Source organism: Pollachius pollachius, assembly GCF_949987615.1.
Source record: "Pollachius pollachius genome assembly, chromosome: 3".
NCBI lineage: Eukaryota > Metazoa > Chordata > Actinopteri > Gadiformes > Gadidae > Pollachius > Pollachius pollachius.
The window spans coordinates 49,509,081-49,528,348 of record NC_136936.1 but is presented as its reverse complement, the minus strand read 5'-3'; the positions used below and the strand labels follow the sequence as shown (position 1 = coordinate 49,528,348).

The 19,268-nt window shown below is 47.7% G+C and overlaps 2 protein-coding genes across 5 annotated transcripts in view; one reads left to right on the top strand and one right to left on the bottom strand.

The window, feature by feature from the left end:
• Positions 1-886: 886 nt before the first annotated feature.
• prkra (protein kinase, interferon-inducible double stranded RNA dependent activator) lies at positions 887-7,544 on the top strand. Its single transcript, XM_079733482.1, has 8 exons — positions 887-1,080; positions 1,729-1,904; positions 2,681-2,765; positions 2,855-2,933; positions 3,212-3,329; positions 3,441-3,535; positions 3,951-4,113; positions 5,070-7,544. The coding sequence occupies exons 1-8, from the start codon at positions 1,025-1,027 to the stop codon at positions 5,225-5,227; spliced, it is 930 nt and encodes a 309-aa protein (XP_079589608.1). The 5' UTR covers positions 887-1,024; the 3' UTR covers positions 5,228-7,544.
• Positions 7,545-7,645: 101 nt separating this feature from the next.
• The window catches only part of osbpl6 (oxysterol binding protein-like 6), a 40,855-nt gene continuing 29,232 nt past the window's right edge, over positions 7,646-19,268 (bottom strand). For all 4 annotated transcript variants that reach the window (XM_079731939.1, XM_079731940.1, XM_079731942.1 and 1 more), the window contains 11 exons: positions 18,998-19,126; positions 17,085-17,172; positions 15,004-15,257; positions 13,199-13,336; positions 12,091-12,154; positions 11,737-11,815; positions 11,203-11,347; positions 10,880-11,024; positions 10,497-10,623; positions 9,780-9,902; positions 7,646-9,328 (listed from right to left, as the gene is read on the bottom strand). In XM_079731939.1, the coding sequence (XP_079588065.1) occupies positions 9,217-9,328; positions 9,780-9,902; positions 10,497-10,623; positions 10,880-11,024; positions 11,203-11,347; positions 11,737-11,815; positions 12,091-12,154; positions 13,199-13,336; positions 15,004-15,257; positions 17,085-17,172; positions 18,998-19,126 (1,404 nt within the window). In that variant the 3' untranslated portion in view covers positions 7,646-9,216. The remainder of the gene's footprint in view (positions 9,329-9,779; positions 9,903-10,496; positions 10,624-10,879; positions 11,025-11,202; positions 11,348-11,736; positions 11,816-12,090; positions 12,155-13,198; positions 13,337-15,003; positions 15,258-17,084; positions 17,173-18,997; positions 19,127-19,268) is intronic.

The following is a 19,268-nucleotide window of genomic DNA, read 5'->3' as shown; positions in this document are numbered from 1 at the left end:
CACGCTGACGCCATTATCACCTAATTTCTACATTTGGGAACAAAGTCAGTGTGGTCCCACACACTGATGCTTACCGGTCAAAAGGTGCAATGTAAAACATCTTTTTAGGATATTAGCGCAATGAAAAACATTTTTTAAGATATAACTCGCCGGTTCTCAATGGTGTATGGGATGAGTAGTTCCTTCACAAAATAATGTAAAGTCTTTTACATTTGCTTTTTCTTCATTGTTTTCATCAAGTTTCTCTTGATCAGAATGAAATATTTTATGGTATATTATATATTGGGATATATTGGAAAAATGGGATTAATCGCTTGGTTCCAGGCTTAAAACCCTTTGAATAACGGTTTTCTTAAAATTCACTTGAGGAAATAAATTGGAAATTCAAACTGTAACCAGAGCCGTTGAAAAAGGGGGCGGTAACTGTTGCGCTCCAGGAAGGTCCAACTGACGAACGCTTATTACCACACTACACTACCCATGATGCATATCGGTTTTTATGCAAATCAGCCTTCCACATTAGTGCTATACTTCTGTGACACCCCTATGTATTGAACATTTTATAGATAAATTATTATTAGATATGATTATATTTATGCCTATTCGTTTATTCTACCAAACAATCATGATTTCCATGTTACAATTGTATTAGGCTATATTCAAACATTATGACACATGACACAATTATTAATACAAGTTTATCACCATTATGTTGAATAGGCTTCCCTATATGTTATGGCAATAAAGAGAGCATATATTGGGACATTTATCGATTGTTAATACGCTGTTTAAATGGCCAATAGATGGCAGTAACACGTTTTCCATGCGTCTTCAAGGAAGCAGATGAAGTGACCCCCTTCGTGAACCGGATTGTAATTGTGTGGAAATGTGTAAAATCTCCAGTTAAACGATCACAACGCTGTGAGCCTTACTATATGGTGAACCCGTATAGCAAATTATTGACAACGAGAGATATAGTACATAGATCTATTCCAGCAGATTGTCCTCCAAACCACCTCTCAAGATGTCTGAAGACGGGTCAGGTCAGACAGCAGCGAACCGAAACCCCATAAACACGAGGTAAGTGATGTTCAACCTCTGCTGTCTTATATATAATATAATAATATATAATGCATGAAGAACGTTGGTTTGTATGAAACCAAGGGCGTGCTGGTAAAAGGAGGACGACCCAAGCTGTGCGTAAAGGCCTTAATCTCCATAAAGGCAAGCAGATAATACAAATAGTCAATTTATATTCCAATGGGACGCACAGACTTGAAACCGAAACGAGTATTTGTTATGCGTTTTGAAATGCAAGCTATTAACCAAGCAGGTGGTGCTGCTGTTTTGAGCCTAATCGAAATTGAGTTGATTTCTGTATAACTGACACTATGCAAGACAGTGTGTTAAAGCTGTATGTACATCTATGTCTCCCAACGGCATGATCATGATTTAACCCCAATACAGACTGCAAACATGGGACCGTTGAACAGCTCTATAGAACTGACTGTATACAATACTGCCTGGTTATAGTTGTGGTTAATGGCCTGGCCATTGTTTATAAAAAATAACAACAGGGTTGATCATATCACATTTAACCTTTCCCTACTTATCTCCCTGTCAATAAACGATTCCTATGTGCAGAACATTCATGCTTACCACATTGGTTGTATTGTGTCATGGATGATGTGTTTCTAGGTAACCGATTTATTTCGTGGTATTTCATAGCGTGAATGTTAATCAACCGCAGAGGCCCGTGCACTGCAAAACGCCGATACAAGTCCTCCACGAGTACGGCATAAAGACCGGCAACCTGCCGGTGTACACCATGGAGAAGGCCGAGGGGGAGGCCCATCAGCCCAGCTTTATCTTCAACGTCAAGATAGAAGACGTCTGCTGCTCAGGTTGGTGGCACCTCGGCTCGGAACGACCCAGCGTTTAGTCGAATCCCGATCCACCTGCAGTGAATTCAGGCGCATGACCTCCTGAAGAGGCAGGGAGAGCAGTTGGAACATGGGTGTCTTGCTCAAGGAGACCCGGGGATCGAACCCACTACCCTTTGTCTGGGAGTGCGGCTGTAGGGTGGGCTTAGCTCAGGAGCTAGAGCAGTTGTCTTGTAGCCGAAAGGTTGCTGGTTCGATCCCCAGTTCCTCCTCAGCTGAGTGTCGCTGTGTTCCTGAGCAAGACACTTAACCCCAACTGACGAGCTGGCTGTCACCTTGCATGGTTGACTGCCGTCGGTGTGTCAATGTGTGTATTAACCGATGTCAGTCGCTTTGGATAAAAGCGTCTGCTAAGTGCCCTAATTGTAATTGTAATTGAGTGAAACACGCCTCCATTATCTGAATATATTTGATAATATTTGACCCATACAACAAAACACATAAGGATACTCTTACATGCATGTAACTGGTGAAAAGGTACTTGGCATTGTGTAGCATCTTATCGTACCTATCTTTGTTGTGTACGGGGAATGGGTTAACCTATAGATTGGTAGTGCCTGGCACTTGTTTCTGTGGACATCCTTACTGTACCAACAGCGATAAATATTGTTGTTTTTCATTCTTCTGACAAATGTACTTCTATAAGTCGCTTTGGATAAAAGTGTCTGCTAAATGCCCTAAATGTAAATCTCTAAGAAGCGGCCATGCTTGTGAACCATCCCTCTCTTGTGTCCCAGGTCACGGCTCTAGTAAGAAGGCGGCCAAACACCGGGCAGCCGAGGGCGCCCTGAGCCTGCTGCAGGTTAACATGGGTTCCGCTGCGTGAGTAACCTCTGGATGATTGACACCTTGGCCTGCCAATGAGTGTCTCCCTGTAAACGGTCACTGATGCCTTCGTTCCCTCCCCCCAGGTGCCCTGCCGTCAAACAAGAAAGCAACGGTGTCGCAGCAGAGCACAGCGAACACCCCAACTCAGTCGGCATACTGCAGGTCAGCATGTGTAGAAGAAGAATGTAAAAGAATATCAACGTTTATTCCTGCCCTGGGGAACAAATTAGTATAATTCAAGTGTTGAGTTTGTTAACTTATTTTTTTTGTCGTCTATATTTTGGGGGGGGTCATTCTCTGACTGTGGGACCTGTTCCATGGTAGAACGTGTTGGGAGTTTAAATACATGCAAGTCAGTTTTAGACGAACACAGGGGCGACCAAGCAAGTAATGTCTTCCCCATGTCTGTCCTGTGATGTCCGTGGGTCTGACCTCACCAGGAGCTGGCTCTGCAGCGGGGCTGGCGTCTTCCCGAGTACACGGTCCTCATGGAGGCCGGCCCGCCCCACCGGAGGGAGTTCACGGTGACCTGCCGCATGGAATCCCTCTCTGAGACCGGTGGGCTCGCCTTGCCCGAGACACATAATGTTCCACGAAAAGTTGTTACTAGTCGCCCGTCCGAGCCGCCTGACTGAACTCCTCCTCCGGGTGTCCATGTCTTCTCCACAGCCGTGGGGAACTCGAAAAAGGCCGGGAAGCGAGCGGCGGCGAATAAGATGATTGCGAAGCTCCAGAGTCTGTCGGGATGTGGAGAAATAACCTGGGTACGTTTGGCACTTAGTGTGTCGGGGCCCCCTGGCCTCTCTGCTGGGTGTACGGCTGAGACATACCGGGTCTCTGTCGTTGATGAAGAACACCTTTTCTACTATTTATCATTTAAGAAATGTACATAGTGCAGGGGAATTCTTTTTTTGTTTTCATGCATTCTTACAACCAAATTACCATGAAAACATAATGTGAAATTATTTGATATGTGATAAAGGATATGATATAACGTATTACTTTTAGTTGCTGTTTAATCATTTAGACAGACACTGCTATCCATCCAGCAGCAGATGGCTCATGTTATGGCGTCCTGCTGAAGGATGCCTACAGTGTGGGCTGTGGACATTGCGGATCGAACCCAGAACCTCTCAGTGCCTTCAAATGTGTTTGGTCCTAAACGTGTTTTTGTCTCAGGCCCCTAAACCCAGCATCCGGCTGGAGGAGCTGCGGAGCTCCACGGCGGAGAAGCTCTCTCTGCTTCGCAGGAGCCCCCTGAGCATCCCCAACACGGACTACATCCAGATGATGTCGGAGCTTGCCACAGAGCAGGGCTTCGAGGTCGCCTACTTCAACATCGGTACGACCAAACCCGACGCCTTTCGAGAACTCTGTTGTCTTCTCTGTTGTGTTCTCTGTTGTGTTCTCTGTTGTGTTCTCTGTTGTGTTCTCTGTTGTTCTCTGTTGTGTTCTCTGTTGTGTTCTCTGTTGTGTTCTCTGTTGTGTTCTCTGTTGTGTTCTCTGTTGTGTTCTCTGTTGTGTTCTCTGTTATGTTCTCTGTTTTGTTCTGTTATGTTCTCTGTTATGTTCTCTGTCATGTGCGCTGTTATGTTCTGTTATGTTCTCTGTAATGTTCTGTCATTTGCGCTGTTATGTTCTGTTATGTGTTCTTTAATGTGCATCATCTGAATGCTCTGCTGATGCACATAACAGAGTACTGACTTTACTACGGCACAAGACGACAGCCATCTCCGTCTCGTCTTCTGATGTGCGTTTTCTCCCGTCATTGGTTCCTCCTCGTACCGTTTGTAACTTTGTTGCCAGCAGGTCTGTGTTGGAGAAGAGTTGCTCTACCACGATGAGACCGGCCTGAGTAAATGCTGAATAGAAGTGTGTGTGTGTGTGTGTGTGTGTGTGTGTGTGTGTGTGTGTGTGTGTGTGTGTGTGTGTGTGTGTGTGTGTGTGTGTGTGTGTGTGTGTGTGTATGTGCGTGCGTGCGTGCGTGCGTGCGTGCGTGCGTGCGTGCGTGCGTGCGTGCGTGCGTGCGTGCGTGCGTGCGTGCGTGCGTGCGTGCGCGCGCGCGCGCGACAGTAGCTCAGGCGGTAGAGCGGGTTGACTGGTAACCGGATGGTTGCTAGTTCGATCCCCGGTCAGCAACCTCCCAGCCGAGTGCCGAGGTGTCCCTGAGCGAGGCGCCTCACCCTAACTCGACCCTGCGTGGTCGACTCCGCCGTCGGTGTGTGAATGAATTGTTACAAGTCGCTTTGGATAAAAGGGTCAGCAAAGTCCCCTAAGTGTAAGCGTGTGTGTTTGCAGACGAGCTGACGGTGAACGGGCAGTACCAGTGTTTGGTGGAGCTGTCCACCACGCCGGTGACCGTGTGCCACGGGACCGGCATCAGCTGCGGGAACGCGCAGAACGACGCGGCGCACAGCGCTCTGCAGTACGTCAAGATCATGGCGTCGGCCAACTGAAGCCGGCGACATCACCTGTTTTTTTATGTATCCCCGAAGAGAGAGGTGTGTGTGTGTGTGTATATACCCATGGACACATTGAGACCTTTTTTTGTCTGTTTTTTAATTTGTATTTATTTTTGGTTCAAATCCATGGACACCAGTTACTTCTGAGTGTCTATCAAGCACTCGTTGGTAAGCTTTGTGTGTGGCCCTGTCGTGTGATACATTGTGTTACACGTCTTGTTTTTATTAAAACCCTCATTTGAGCGGCAGCTTTAGCCCCAGAGTGGAATCAATGGAACAACCACTTCTTGATGAGTGATGAGATTTACTAGGATTAATATATCTATATGTTAAGGGAGCTAATTGATGGAAATGGTAAATGTTATTGTTTGTTTAAGAGTAATGGAAAGGCCTTCTATTTGAGTTTATTTTCTATCCAGTTAATTTGATCATGTGTAATTAAAGATAGCCATTTGGTTAGGATAAGTCTGTGTTTAGAAACGTTTAGTGACACTAAAATAGGAACTAGTCTCGGTAGCTACAAATGCCATTCTCCCCTTAAAAAAATTGTTGTGATTGAAAAGTATTTTGACAGTACGGTTCAACTTAATTTCTGTGTTTTTCCAGCCTTTTTACCCAAACGTTCATCTGTACTTTGAAAATATGAAAAAAACAATTCTGACATTTGTTTCAATTTTGACCGTCTCATTCTGTTATTTAGGCCATTTGATTCTTTGTATTTAAAGAATATGTAGGAGATATCCAATATTTTAACCTCCTGCTTGGAGCAGGAGGAAATGTGAAAGATGACTTCCACCAACGATGCATTAAAAGTGACATATTATACTAATAATATTACACTCACTCCTGGTGGTATAATAGTCACCTTTAACATTTTCCCCGATACAGAACACTTATCTTCTTTCAGTATTTAGCCAGCGAAGTACAGCACATACTACTCCCGAGTCTCAAGTTTTGAAGTTTTATTAAAACAAGCACTATGTAGCAGCAGAGTACCGTGTTCATGGAGAGATATGTACTTCTTAAAATTGCACTTCAGAAGGTACCCATTGGAGAATGGATTCTGAGAACCTCGACGACGGCACCTCGCGATAGGCCCACGCGTCTGTCCGTCAAACCAGAGACCCAATCAGGGAAAGGAAACCTTTTGTAAGGCTTTTGCAACATTCATTGGCAGGCGGTTCAACATGCAGGGAGGAGAACGGGTGGGCATCTTCTGAGGGGGGTCATTAGGTCATGGCCTGGCCAACAGTGATCAAGAGCTTCGGGACGTTTTCTTTTTTCTATGGAACAAAGTTCAGAGGTTCTACGACACCACACACTAAGCAATACAATTTCTTCCCGGGAAAAAAAAAAATCGGAATAACCCATTACGTTTCGAAAACATTTACTTTGTCAGTTAGGCCTTTATTTTTTTATTTTAATATCACCCCCGTGTGTAAATGTATTGTAATTGCAGTTATCGACAATAAGCGCATCTGTTACTTGTGGGGCAAACAGAATGAGGAACATCTTTAATACGCAAGCATATTACAGTCAAATAAACAATTCTTTGCCATCTTAAGCGAGACATCCAGTGTCTGATTTTCTTCTTCTTTTGTATGTACTTTACAGACTTCGGTGCCATTACATTCTGTCCACAGCTAGTCCTTTTTTTTCCCCAAGTTAATTATCCCCGGAGGAGGAGGGTTTTTACGCATGTTGTGCAGGGCTGGAGCGCTAGGGGGATATCTTGCCATGGGCGGGTGGCGGGAGAGGGCTTTCTGGTCAGTAGTGTGTACGTGAGGCATTGATAAAAATGCGTTAAGGCACAGCAAGTGGAATCGATGCTGACGAGTCGTAGGAGCATTAAGCAGGTGACCAGGAGAGACTAGAGTTACCGTGAACAGCAAGTGTACCCGCAGAACATGGACGCTGCAGAAGCTGTGTAACTTTTGGTTTTGGCGTCGACACAGTGCAACTGTGCACTGTGCGCAGGGTTGATTTTATGCGTTATATAGTTTTCAAATTCTACATATTTATTTTACAGGTTTTGATCGCAGTATATACCGTATGTCTGCATGACCCTTTTTGTAGATTTTGCCCCGTTGGTTTAAAGGAAATCACAATTGTTCTCATGTTTTCACCCAAATGCGCAATGAAAACAAGTACATTAGTGTATCCAGTCCTGGCCTGGGGATCGATCTGAAGTGCGTGATGAAATCATATACGAATACACTGACGCAAAATATTAACTCTGATATGCTTTGCAATTGATCTAGAAACCTAGAAAAAATAAGTTAGTGCTTTGCAGAGGCCCATGGTCATAGCAGTACATTCTCTGTAGGTTTGCGTTTATATATATATATATATATATATATATATATATATATATATATATATATATATATATATATATATACACACCCACACACACATATAGACCTATGTATATCTCCTCAAGGTCTTTGGCTTCAGTGTCTACAATATTTTGGAAACTGAATATGTTTGAGTGACACACGGTTGTCATTCAATAACTAAGATGGGGGGGGGGGGGGGCAGATATCTACTCTATATCCCTTTTTGAAGTGGCGGGAAAAGCTATAGTAGCTGTTGATGTCATCAACAGTGATGGTGACCAGCAGAGTGCGTTGGCTGGGGAACCCAGACGCACCACGTCTTCCTCCTGTTGTGCATATCTATGTGTCACTGAATGCTTCGTTAATGTTGTTGTTTTGTTTTTTCTCTGTATATAATAACGTACAGGAGGAAATGGGACTGGACAACTGTAGGTGTGTGTGTGCATGTGTGTGTGTGTGTGTGATATAGATGATCTATCTACACATGCTTTGGAAAGGGGGCTTTGTTTGTGTGTTGAAACATATAACTGTGAGGATAAGCTAGGTTTAAACCACCAGTGTGATGAGGAGTGATATGTCTATATATTATATAATCTTTTTTCCTATTGACACAACACTTCTATAATGAAGACACAACGTATGCCGGAAAAGTCTTCTACAAGGACAGTGAAAGCCTTTCTCAGAATTACCATTGGTTATGGGTGCCTTCTAAAATGACATTAAATATGTAAATTCCCGACACGCCTCAAACTGATCTCTGCCCAAGAGAGCGTACTGCTATGGTACAGATCAACAATAGTAAAATGAAAAAAATTAAATTAACAAACCAATGGTTAAATGAACAAATTATTACCACTATAACTTTTTTAGTAAATCTATGAGTCCAGTATATATTACAAAAATACCTCTTTTTCTACAACAAATTACTTTGATATGGTATAATATGTATAGTATGGCGGTAAGTGCCAACGAAAGCTGCACTCTAAACATGCATGATACATACATTAGGTAATAAAAGGTCAAATCATCATCTAAACGAAAACGCTTCTGAGAAAGGAAAAAAGCTTTAAAAGTGTGTGTGTGTATGTGAGTTGAGCTGTGCGCGCAAGTGTGTGTGTGTCTGTGTGTGTGTTTGTGCAGGTGTATGTGTGAGTGTGTGTGTGTGTGTGTGTGTGTGTGTGTGTGTGTGTGTGTGTGTGTGTGTGTGTGTGTGTGTGTGACCGGTGACTTCTTAAGGCAAAGACTCAAAAGTTAAAACTGCTCCGGACACGGTCTACACCGACGCTCCGTCGCCATGGAAACCCCAGCATCTTACACACACAATGAGGGGGGTGGGGGGTGGGGGGGGTCCTGGCAGCGGACGCTTCTATGATTGGATGACCAGGATGACCTCGCCACTGAACCCGCCCCCGCCTCCCTCTCCAGGGCCGGGAGAGGGAGGCGGTTGCCGGGGCAACCGGGCAAGGTCCGGGGTGGGGGCTCGCGGTCCCGTCCTTCCATGCACGTCTGAGTTCTGTCACGCAAAGCAGTGATCACTGTGACGGATTGTGCATAGACAGCAGGCCTCGCTGATCCTCTCCTGCAGTGCGACGCACGCCGTGGGCCACCGCTTCCTCGGGGCCCTGGACTCCACGGTGCCCCGTGCTACCACAGGGCTAACGTATACTCCATGTTGATGAAGCCAGGGTTCTTGCGCAAGTCCCAGTAGGTGTTGTTAGAGACCCACCTCTCTCTCTGGTTGGCGTCCACCACTTTCCTAGGAAGAGACAGACCAACAGAGTGTTAGACTAGAGACACAGACAGCAGAGTGTTAGACTAGAGACACAGACAGCAGAGTGTTAGACTAGAGACACAGACAGCAGAATGTTAGACTAGAGACACAGACAGCAAGAGACCAACAGAGTGTTAGACTAGAGACACAGACAGCAGAGTGTTAGACTAGAGACACAGACAGCAGAGTGTTAGACTAGAGACACAGACAGCAGAGTGTTAGACTAGAGACACAGACAGCAGTATGTTAGACTAGAGACACAGACAGCAAGAGACCAACAGAGTGTTAGACTAGAGGCACTGCAGACGCAGTCAACTAGAAAGTGATATTCTGAAAGCGCCTTTCAGCATGTGTGTGTGTGTATGTGTGCAGCTTTGTGTGTCAGAGTAAGTGTGTAGTTTTGTGTGCATGCAATGCAATGCGTGTGCGCTCCCACCTGAAGAAGCGAGGCTGGGGTCTGATGTTGTTGTCCTCGTTCCACTTCCTGCGGACACGCTGCAGGTCTTCGATGCGCTGCTTCTCCGACGACGCCATCTCCAGGTTCCCCTCCTCCAGGTACCTTCCCCAGCGAACCACAAACATTACATCAAATCGCGACCGCAGCGGTGGGGAACGGGCTACGGGGCCTCATAAGACCGAAAGGACTGTGGGGTGTGTGTGGTGGATGGCTGGTTTAAGCAGCCTCACCTGGCCCCTGTCAGGCTGGTTGGACTCTGGGGTTGGGTCAGGCTGCTTTAACCAGCCATCCACCACACACACTCCACCAGGACCCATTGTCGCCTTTTCCTGTCGTCGATTGGGAGTGTTGATCTACATGCATCACGTTTTTCTATCCTTCCTACGCTGGCGGAAGGACAGATGTCCCGGGTTCGAGTCCCGTGGCGAAGACGGCGCGGGGGTGGGAGGGTGATGGTCAGAGCACTTGGCTACAACTCGAACAAGCCTGCCCACCATTTGCTACACGTACTATGGATAACAGCTACTGTAACAACACATTCATATTCGCATGCTAAAGGGGTAATTAGTATTTTGACAAATCAAATTACTCCCTTAGTAGGAGGGCAGCAACACATAGAACTAATCCTGTGGCTTAACATTAGCTCTTTGGATGTCGTGCAATTTTTACTCCCAGGGTGAGCAGTTGGTGGCTTACCTTTGATCGGGTCGGAATCTGGCGTCTGTGGGCGGCAGGGCATCTTTTAACTCTGGACAGAGCTCATTGAGCTCAATAGCGAACCTGGTGAAGCCATAGTACAGCTCGTAGTCTGTGGGCATGGAACCTGGCGAAGGAGCAAGAGAATAGTCTGGTGAATCATTCATATCAACATGAACGCTATCCTATTATGTTGTGTTTTAATTTACTTTATAATAGTTATTGACCAACCCGGTCATCAGCGAGAAATACATGTTTTAAGTTCACCATGTTACCTTGGAGTGTACGTGTGCCCTCTAGTGGTCAACCATATATTAATGCAGCTTTATTAACAAAGATCCAATCAATGCTAAAACTAATGTGAGGTAAGAGCAGGCACTCACCTGGCCTCCAGACGCATTTGGCAGAGGGTGGAACGCCACAGTAGAGGCCCTCGTGCCACTTGCCAAACAGCCGATGGACGACTTTCCCTTCCTGGTCCATCACAAAGCCCTGCACCTCGTTCACGTTAGAGCTCCAGTAGTTTCCCTAGAAGAGACGCGTAGCATGAGCTTAAGGGTCCTCAGTCATCAGGGCCATGTGTTCATGTCACCTGGCCTTGAGGGTACCATTCCTTTGTTTCGGGAGGAGATTATATTTCCTACATCAACTCGTATCTAAAACACACATTCTGCTTGGGTTACCGGGGCTGGTTGTTGATGCGTACCTTGACAAAGGTGAGTTTGCACAGGCAAGCGCTGCTCTTGGTGTTCCTGATGGTGATCTCGCCGTAGTGCTCGATCCAGCGTCTGCCGCTCAGGATGTTGTGTACGCAGGTGGTGACCTTGTTCCACTCATAGTGGTCCCCGAACCTGGAGGGTGACCCAGCTGTCGGTTAGCCTTCATGCTAATCCCGCCACAGGCAGAGCTACTGAGGATAGCTAGCTACTGAGGAGGTCCTCACAGCGATGCTGGTTTGTGCCAACATTGATATATTCATACATCACAGTATTACAGTTATAGTCTACAGAATTATTACAAGTTATTTTGATTTAAGAAAAGGCAACATAGCAATTCAAGTTACTGTTCAAGTACACTAATGACAAGGTAGACCTTCCGATCTTAAAATCGTGCACGTCCAACACAATAAGAAGAGTCACCAAAGACAGCAGGCATATGCAAAGGAAACATGGACACAATAGCACAATATCATTGTAGGCGATATCTAAACTGGACTCATTGTGAAACGTAAACCTGTCACCTTGGCAGCATGACGTTCACTGTCCCGATCGGGAGAATCTCCATCGACTTCCCCCAGAATTTGTTTTTCCATCTCACGTCTGACGAGCACAGAAAGGCAATCAATTAAAACCACAAAGGCTAATTGGATTAATCAGCATAGCTGTTACACATGATCCCAACATTCACGACTGCAAACAAATCATTATCCCATCACAGCCCCAACAGCTGCCTCATTAATGAGACGAACATTATTAATATTCGATTTCCATGATCTCAACGACAAGCTGAATATTTAATAAACCATCGAATCCTATCAGCGTAAACAGTTTTTCCCCAAATCCTCATTAGAGTACGGGTTGGCTAATGACGGTACCTTGCCAGAAGGTGAAGTTCTTGGATTCGCAGTGGCAAGCTGAGATGGGGGGGTGATGGCTCACCTGAGGGAAAGACGAGATCACATAACCAGCTTCTGACATCTGCTGTTACCACACAAGCTGTTCCCCGGTAACCCGGTCGCGGCCGGTTAGCCCCTAACGCATAATTCATGCTGCAGTTGAGCTCTCTTTGGGCCTCCGGACACGGGTACACCAGGAGAAAACCCTAATCCCCTGATCCCATGACCCGCGTGAGGGCAAAGACTACTGCGGCACGGACGGAGAACAGAGCCTTCGGGGGTACCCCCCCCCCCCCCCCCCCCCCCCCCCCCGCGGTATTGGGTATCGGCAGGTACGCAAGTATATGTGCCGATCCGATACCATTACGTGATTAGCCGAGGTACTACACAGGCAAAGACCATCACAAACACGTGCGTTGTTATGCTGCATTCGTTAACGGTCGGAGGCGGAAAGTCGGAATGGGAAACGTGTCATCTCTGACCTACAGACTATACATTTCTGTCATCGTAAGAGAACCCTTCAAAAGAACAATGCTATTAGCATCGGTATATACTCGGTATCGGCCGATACACAAGTTCAGGAATTGGTATCGGGAAGGAAAAACATCTCTAATAGGAACGTGTCCTTTATGGTTATCAAGTCGGCACAGCTGATCCTAACTGTGAATAACAGTTGTGTGTGAGATGAGTTATTGGCAAATTAAGAAGAATAGACACAGGGTTAGTTATTATTGTTGTTGTGGTTTCACAGATCTTAAAATGACCCATTGCCTAAATATCATTAAGACTGACCTAAGACTCGGGGCATATTAGAGTACACATGGACACATTATAAAGCCTTGTTGTCACAGAGACCAGAACATCTAAGCTGGACTCGTTGTTCTATCGTGGGGATATGGAGAGGACACAGTGAGCTCTGATCTCCGTCAGATAGGAAGGAGGTTACTCTCTCCACCTGCTAATCTGCCCCACAATTAGCCTAGCATGCATCTCTCAGAGCAATGCCAGGTAACGGCTCGCTGGGAATCTAATTAAACCCGCCGGTCTCCCTAATTAAGAAGGTAAGGCGATCTGTTAACACACATACTTGTTCAGAGAAAAAACAGAAGCCCTTGTCCTCCCGAATACATTCGTAGGACTCTCCGAGTAGAGGGTTGAACGGCTTGCTCCCTGCGCGGTAGTAGGTGGACGAGTAGCCTGAGATGGCAAAGGCTGCGACGATGACCTGGGAGAGAGACACAGAGAGAGAGAGAGAGAGAGAGAGGGAGAGAGAGAGAGAGAGAGAGAGAGAGAGGGAGAGGGAGAGAGGGAGAGGGAGAGAGGGAGAGGGAGAGAGAGAGGGAGAGAGAGAGAGACAGAGAGAGAAAGAGACACAGAGAGAGAGAGAGAGAAAGAGAGAGAGAGAGGGAGAGAGAGAGAGTGAGGGAGAGAGAGAGAGAGAGTGAGATGGAGAGAGAGAGAGAGACGGAGAGAGAGAGAGAGAGATGGATAGAGGGAGAGATTGGAGAGAGGGGGAGAGAGAGAGAGAGATAGAGATGGGAGAGAGGGGGAGAGAGAGAGAAAGAAAGAGATAGAAAAAGAGAGAGAAAGAAAGTGAGAGACAGAGACAGAGGGAGAGATAGACACAGACAGAAAAGAAAGAAAAAGAGAGAGAAAGAGAGAGAAAGAGAAAGGAGGAGAGGAAGACAGGGAGAGAGAAAGGGAGGGAAAGAGAAATAAATATATGAGTCAACCAAAGTGAGCCAGGATTACCCAGCTTATAACAATAGGCTTAGCGCAGATGAGCCAAATGGTGTGAACAGTCGGCCATGGATGTACAGGAGGGGCCGTCCTGACAAGTGCCTGATATAAATAGGGCAGAGGGACCCTTGGTGGGCAGATGCATCATGGGAGCTACGTGGGGTTCACAGCTGTGGGCTCCGCCATGAGACGGGCCACTGCAGGCCAACGACCCGGCGCCACCGCAGACAACACACCCCTGCGGATGTGTTCGGGTTTCACATCTGCAGGGAGTCAGCACGGGTCAGCCCGGTCCCATTCTGGAGCCTCTGTCACCTGACCTGACCCCCCCCCCCCCCCCCGATCCAATATCACAGTTCCAGTTCTGTCTTGGAAGGAGTCGAGACCCGGGCCGGGCTTTGTGTTAAACCAACAGGAGGGAGGGACAGCCCTCAGCTGACTCCCTGCTGGCTGGGATGGAGAGAGGGTCACTGGTGTTCTGAACAGCTCCAGCTTCTTCGAAGCAGAGGGAAACGTTTAGGAACTTTTTGGTGGAAACATACGATATTACTCCAGTTTTCTCCAAATGAAGGCCTTATTCCATCGACTTCCACAAAATGGCATCGTCTGCCATGTTGCCAATCCTATAAGGCGTATCACCACATTTAAAGGTTTTCGGTCCCTTCGCTCTTAAAGGCTGTTTAAGACCTCACCATGCGTAAGAAGGGGTCTTCCTCTCATGAGACACATTTAAAGGTGTACCTGGCCCTTTAAGGCTCACCATGCGTTCGAAGGGGTCCTCATATTTAAAGGTGTACCTGGCCCTTTAAGGCTCACCATGCGTTCGAAGGGGTCCTCGTATTTAAAGGTGTACCGGGCCCTTTAAGGCTCACCATGCGTTCGAAGGGGTCCTCGTATTTAAAGGTGTACCTGGCCCTTTAAGGCTCACCATGCGTTCGAAGGGGTCCTCATATTTAAAGGTGTACCTGGCCCTTTAAGGCTCACCATGCGTTCGAAGGGGTCCTCATATTTAAAGGTGTACCTGGCCCTTTAAGGTTCACCATGCGTTCAAAGGGGTCGTCGTATTTAAAGGTGTACCTGGCCCTTTAAGGCTCACCATGCGTTCGAAGGGGTCCTCGTATTTAAAGGTGTACCTGGGCCTTTAAGGCTCACCATGCGTTCGAAGGGGTCCTCCGTCTCGGCGGCCTTGTCCAGCAGCTCGCTGTACTCCAGCTCCTCACACATGTGCTGCAGCGTGTTGAGCGGCTCGTTGAGCTCCACGGGCATGGACACCTTGGACAGGTCCTTGCCGATGTTGTTGCGCAGGATGTTCCACAGGTTGATGTTGCTGGTGTCCGGGGACGGCGCCGGCAGGCAGATACGCCGGCCGTTGCGGAAAGCGCTGGCCACGAAGTCGCCGTTGGCCACTGGAGTGGGGTGGCGTGGGGGTGGTGGTGGTGGTTAGGGAGGAGGAATACTAATATTAATGCATTCGATTTATACAGTTCTTTTCTAAGCACTCACGCTTTACAGAGTGAACATTCAAAATAAAATGATTTAAGTAGAACGTATATTAGTAGGAAAAAAGAAGGAAGGGGAGAGAAGGAAAGGGAGTTATTTGGGGAAAGCCTTGTTAAAAAGGTGGGTTTTGAGGGCCTGTTAAAATGAAGGGAGAGGGTTAGGCTAACGATTCTGTCTTTTTTAGGATCCAGTATGTAAATCTAATTTGGCAATATCTTGGTCTACGCGTTAACTATTCTGTCGGCCAAGCACTTGCTTCTCCATTCCATCTCAGCTGGTGGTTTAATAATATCCGAACATCGCTATCGCAGGGTTAAATCAAACAACCTTTCTACAATATCTTCATCTCCCTGGGAATCCCAGATGATATCTAACGTCATGTCCCGGTATTAATATGATAATAAACATCCTCCCTGTCCGGGAAGAAACCCAGCGGCTTCCTCAGGGACCCTCCTTCAATAAAGTCTTCCAGAAGATGGCTTTAAAACTTTAAATGGACGTTTCTTCTCCTTTACAGCCGGCTAGGTTGATTGCAACATCGTAGTTGAAACAATAGAATGTAAGACGCTCATTGATAGCCTTCAATGTACCTTTTGTATTCTGATATACTTGCATGGATAGCTCTCTTTTTTGCAACCTCCTTAGAGCCGCTGTAGGAACGTTTTCAGCGTTGCAAAGAGAGAGAGCAGAAGACAGCGGGAGAGAGAGCCCGATTTAAAACAGGATTGAACAACCCAAAAAACGGCTGCTCCCGCAGGTGTTCCCACACCTGAGAATCACAGGTAAGATGGCAGGAGAGACCCTGATTGGGTACAAATAGCCAGGAGTGGGAGCAGTCTAAAATCTAAATCGTCTCATACAAAGACAGGCGCAGTACACTTGAAACAGAAAATCTCACAGCGCACTTCCCTTGCTAAGAGCTGACGGATAGTTAGGTTTAATTTGTAGCTCTGAGAGCCCCTTCAATGTCTTATCCTGAATGCTACAACAATCAAACCACCGTTGCACCGAGATGAGAGGGTGCCATGTCGACCTAACGCTGACCTTGACTGAGATGTGAAAAGACAGAGTGGATGTGTCCAGAGCAGACACAGTCAGGACAGGGGGGGGGGGGGAGAGGTGAGAGTCTGGGGGGAGGGGGGGATCCCCACTCCACATTGATAGCCCTCAGAAGTCTGACTAATGCTCTTGGCACCGGGCAACCCTGCAAAGTCAACCGTCTCGCTGATAAATGAACCGGACACACACAAACACACACACACATTCAATGACTTTGTGTGTTTGTTTGGGTCTCGAAGCGTGTGTGTCGGTTTCTTTGTGTCTCAATTGTGTGTGTGTGTATGTGTGTGTGCGTCTCTGTCTTTAAGTATTTGTGTATGTGTCTGTGTGTGTCTTTGTGTCTCGAAGCGTTTGTGTGTGTGTGTGTGTGTGTGTGTCTTTAAGCATATGTGTGTGTGTGTGTGTTCTTTCTTTCAACTCTAACACTAAGCAGGCTTCAACCTGCAAGCTTTATCTGATTGGTTGATAGGATTCGAACCCCAAACATCCCCTTCCTCCCATCCCCTTCCATCCATCCCCTTCCATCCATCCCCTTCCTCCCATCCGCTTCCTCCCTCCCATCCCCATACTCCCATCCCCTCCCAGCAGCGACGAGGCGCTGGACCGTGGGGTACTGCAGGGGCCCGTAGGGAGCCTGCGTTTGGGGCCACGTGGGCTCTGTGTTGGAGACTCACTCTGTCTGGAGACGTTATCGGTCACGCTGGCGTTGTCCTCCGAAATGTTATCGCTCACATCGCTGACGTATGACTCATCGTCTGAGGCCTGCGTGGGGAGAGGAGAGAGTAAGGCACACGCACGCCCAAAAGGCACACACACACACACATACACAAGCACGAACACAGCGTACACACAAACACACACACACACACGCAAACAGGCGCACACCCACACACACACACAAATGGAAACACACACTGGCACACACACAAACACACACACACACAGGCGCACATACACATATACAGGCACACACACAAATGGACGCACATACACAGGCGCACACACAAATGGACGCACAAACACACACACATACACAGGCGCAGTCACACATCTATTCATACACTCACCGACGCACAGACACACCAACAAACACACACACACACACACACACTCGTTCCGATGACTCGTACAGTCATCGGATCACATACTCATAAAGGGACACACACACACGTACGTACGGACACTTACTACACACACACACACACACACACACACACACACACACAATGCTTTTAGCCGGTGGCTAGCAAACTGCAGCAGGCGCTGGCTGCGTGTCCCACTGCAGCGATCACAGGACCAGACACTGCAGCATTTCAGCGCTGTTTCCTCAGCGCGGCAACGGGGCCGCTGACGTTGCCAAGGAGAAACCAGGAGCCGTGCTTCCGGTAGCGGCAGTGCGCCGTCTGCCACATGCCCTCATTACAGCTCTGTGATCAGCCCTGCAGAGAGGGGGATGCTAAGCTAACGCTAAGCTAAGCATCAGGCCCGACGCAATAAAAGCAGACGAATGGTGGCTAACCACTCCGCGGAGCTGCTAGCCGCCTAGCTTCTAGGCTATTGGGCTGTTATCATCACAGGCTGTTATCATTCACAGAAGTTGAAATGGACCAAAAAAGGAACATGTCTGTCCCTCGGGGGGGATGGGGGGGGAATCGTTCTGGTGAATCGTGTACTGAACCGAAAAACGGCTTATCGCTGGGAACCTTGAGCTAACAGAGGGCCTCGGCTGCCAGTGTAGGGCCCTTTCAGAGCCCCCTCCCCCGGTGTGAGCCGGGGGAGGGGGTTTAGGCCCTGGGGACGAGGGGCCGAGGTGGGCCCCTCCCCCCCCCCCCCCGGCTTTGTCTGGGCTTCCGCCGCGTGTTATCTCTGCCGCTCACGCGGCTCGGGGCAAACGCTGACAAACGGCGGGGCTCGCGCCGAACTGTCCTCCGCGGAGCCTTATCTGCCTCCCCAGCAGCTGGCCCCCCCCAACCCCCCATCTGCCCCGCTGCGCACACACTCCTTCCTGTGCGTTTCCTCCACCCCCTGGTCCTAGTGTCACTACTGTTTAGGCGTTGAGAAGATTCTTTGATCCGAAGTGTCTTGAGTTCATCCAAAGTGACTCACAGTGGATACAGTAACAGGCCGTGCAACACGGCAGATTGGGGGTTAATAAGATGAGGTAAGATAATACTTTATTGTCTGTTACACAAGGGTTAAAGGATTTTTTCTTTGACATGGCTCCAGTCACAAATAAACATTCACACAGACATAAAAGACAAGACAAGACACGGGTGTTCAGGTAATAATCGCAGATGCATGCCTGCAAGCAGGCTGTGGACGTTGGGGTCAAGCCCAGGACCTTGAGTGAATAACCTTAACCATGACACTCACCCAACCCTAACCCAACACTAACCCTAACCCAACCCTAACCCTAACCCTAACCCAACCCCAACCCTAACCCTAACCCAACCCTAACCCTAACACTATCCTGCTGGTGGAGCCAGCAGGATACGGTTAGGATTTGGGTTAGGGTTTGGTTTATACTGTGGTTAAGTCCTAAGCCGCATGACCTTTGACCTCGATGGATGGAGCGTCTTTGCGTTACCTCGTTTTCTGACGAGCTGGCGGACAGAAGCACTTCCTGGGCGTCGAAGAACTCGGACACCGACTCGGACATGGAGAGACGGCTCTCGTTCGAGGCCTGCTGGGTCAGAGGGATCCCCATCTGTTCACCCTGCGGACACACACACACAGGGACACACACACACACATACACACAGACACGCAGACATACACACAGACACACACAAACACAGACACGACGCACACAGACACACCGACACACAGACACACACACGCACGCAGACACACACAGA

Excerpts from the sequence above, each read along its gene's own strand:
- prkra (XM_079733482.1), top strand. The coding sequence starts at position 1,025 with ATGTCTGAAGACGGGTCAGGTCAGACAGCAGCGAACCGAAACCCCATA. Across the intron at positions 3,330-3,440 it reads GGAATCCCTCTCTGAGACCG|CCGTGGGGAACTCGAAAAAG; the intron begins GTGGGCTCGCCT and ends TCTTCTCCACAG. Across the intron at positions 3,536-3,950 it reads GATGTGGAGAAATAACCTGG|GCCCCTAAACCCAGCATCCG; the intron begins GTACGTTTGGCA and ends TTTTTGTCTCAG.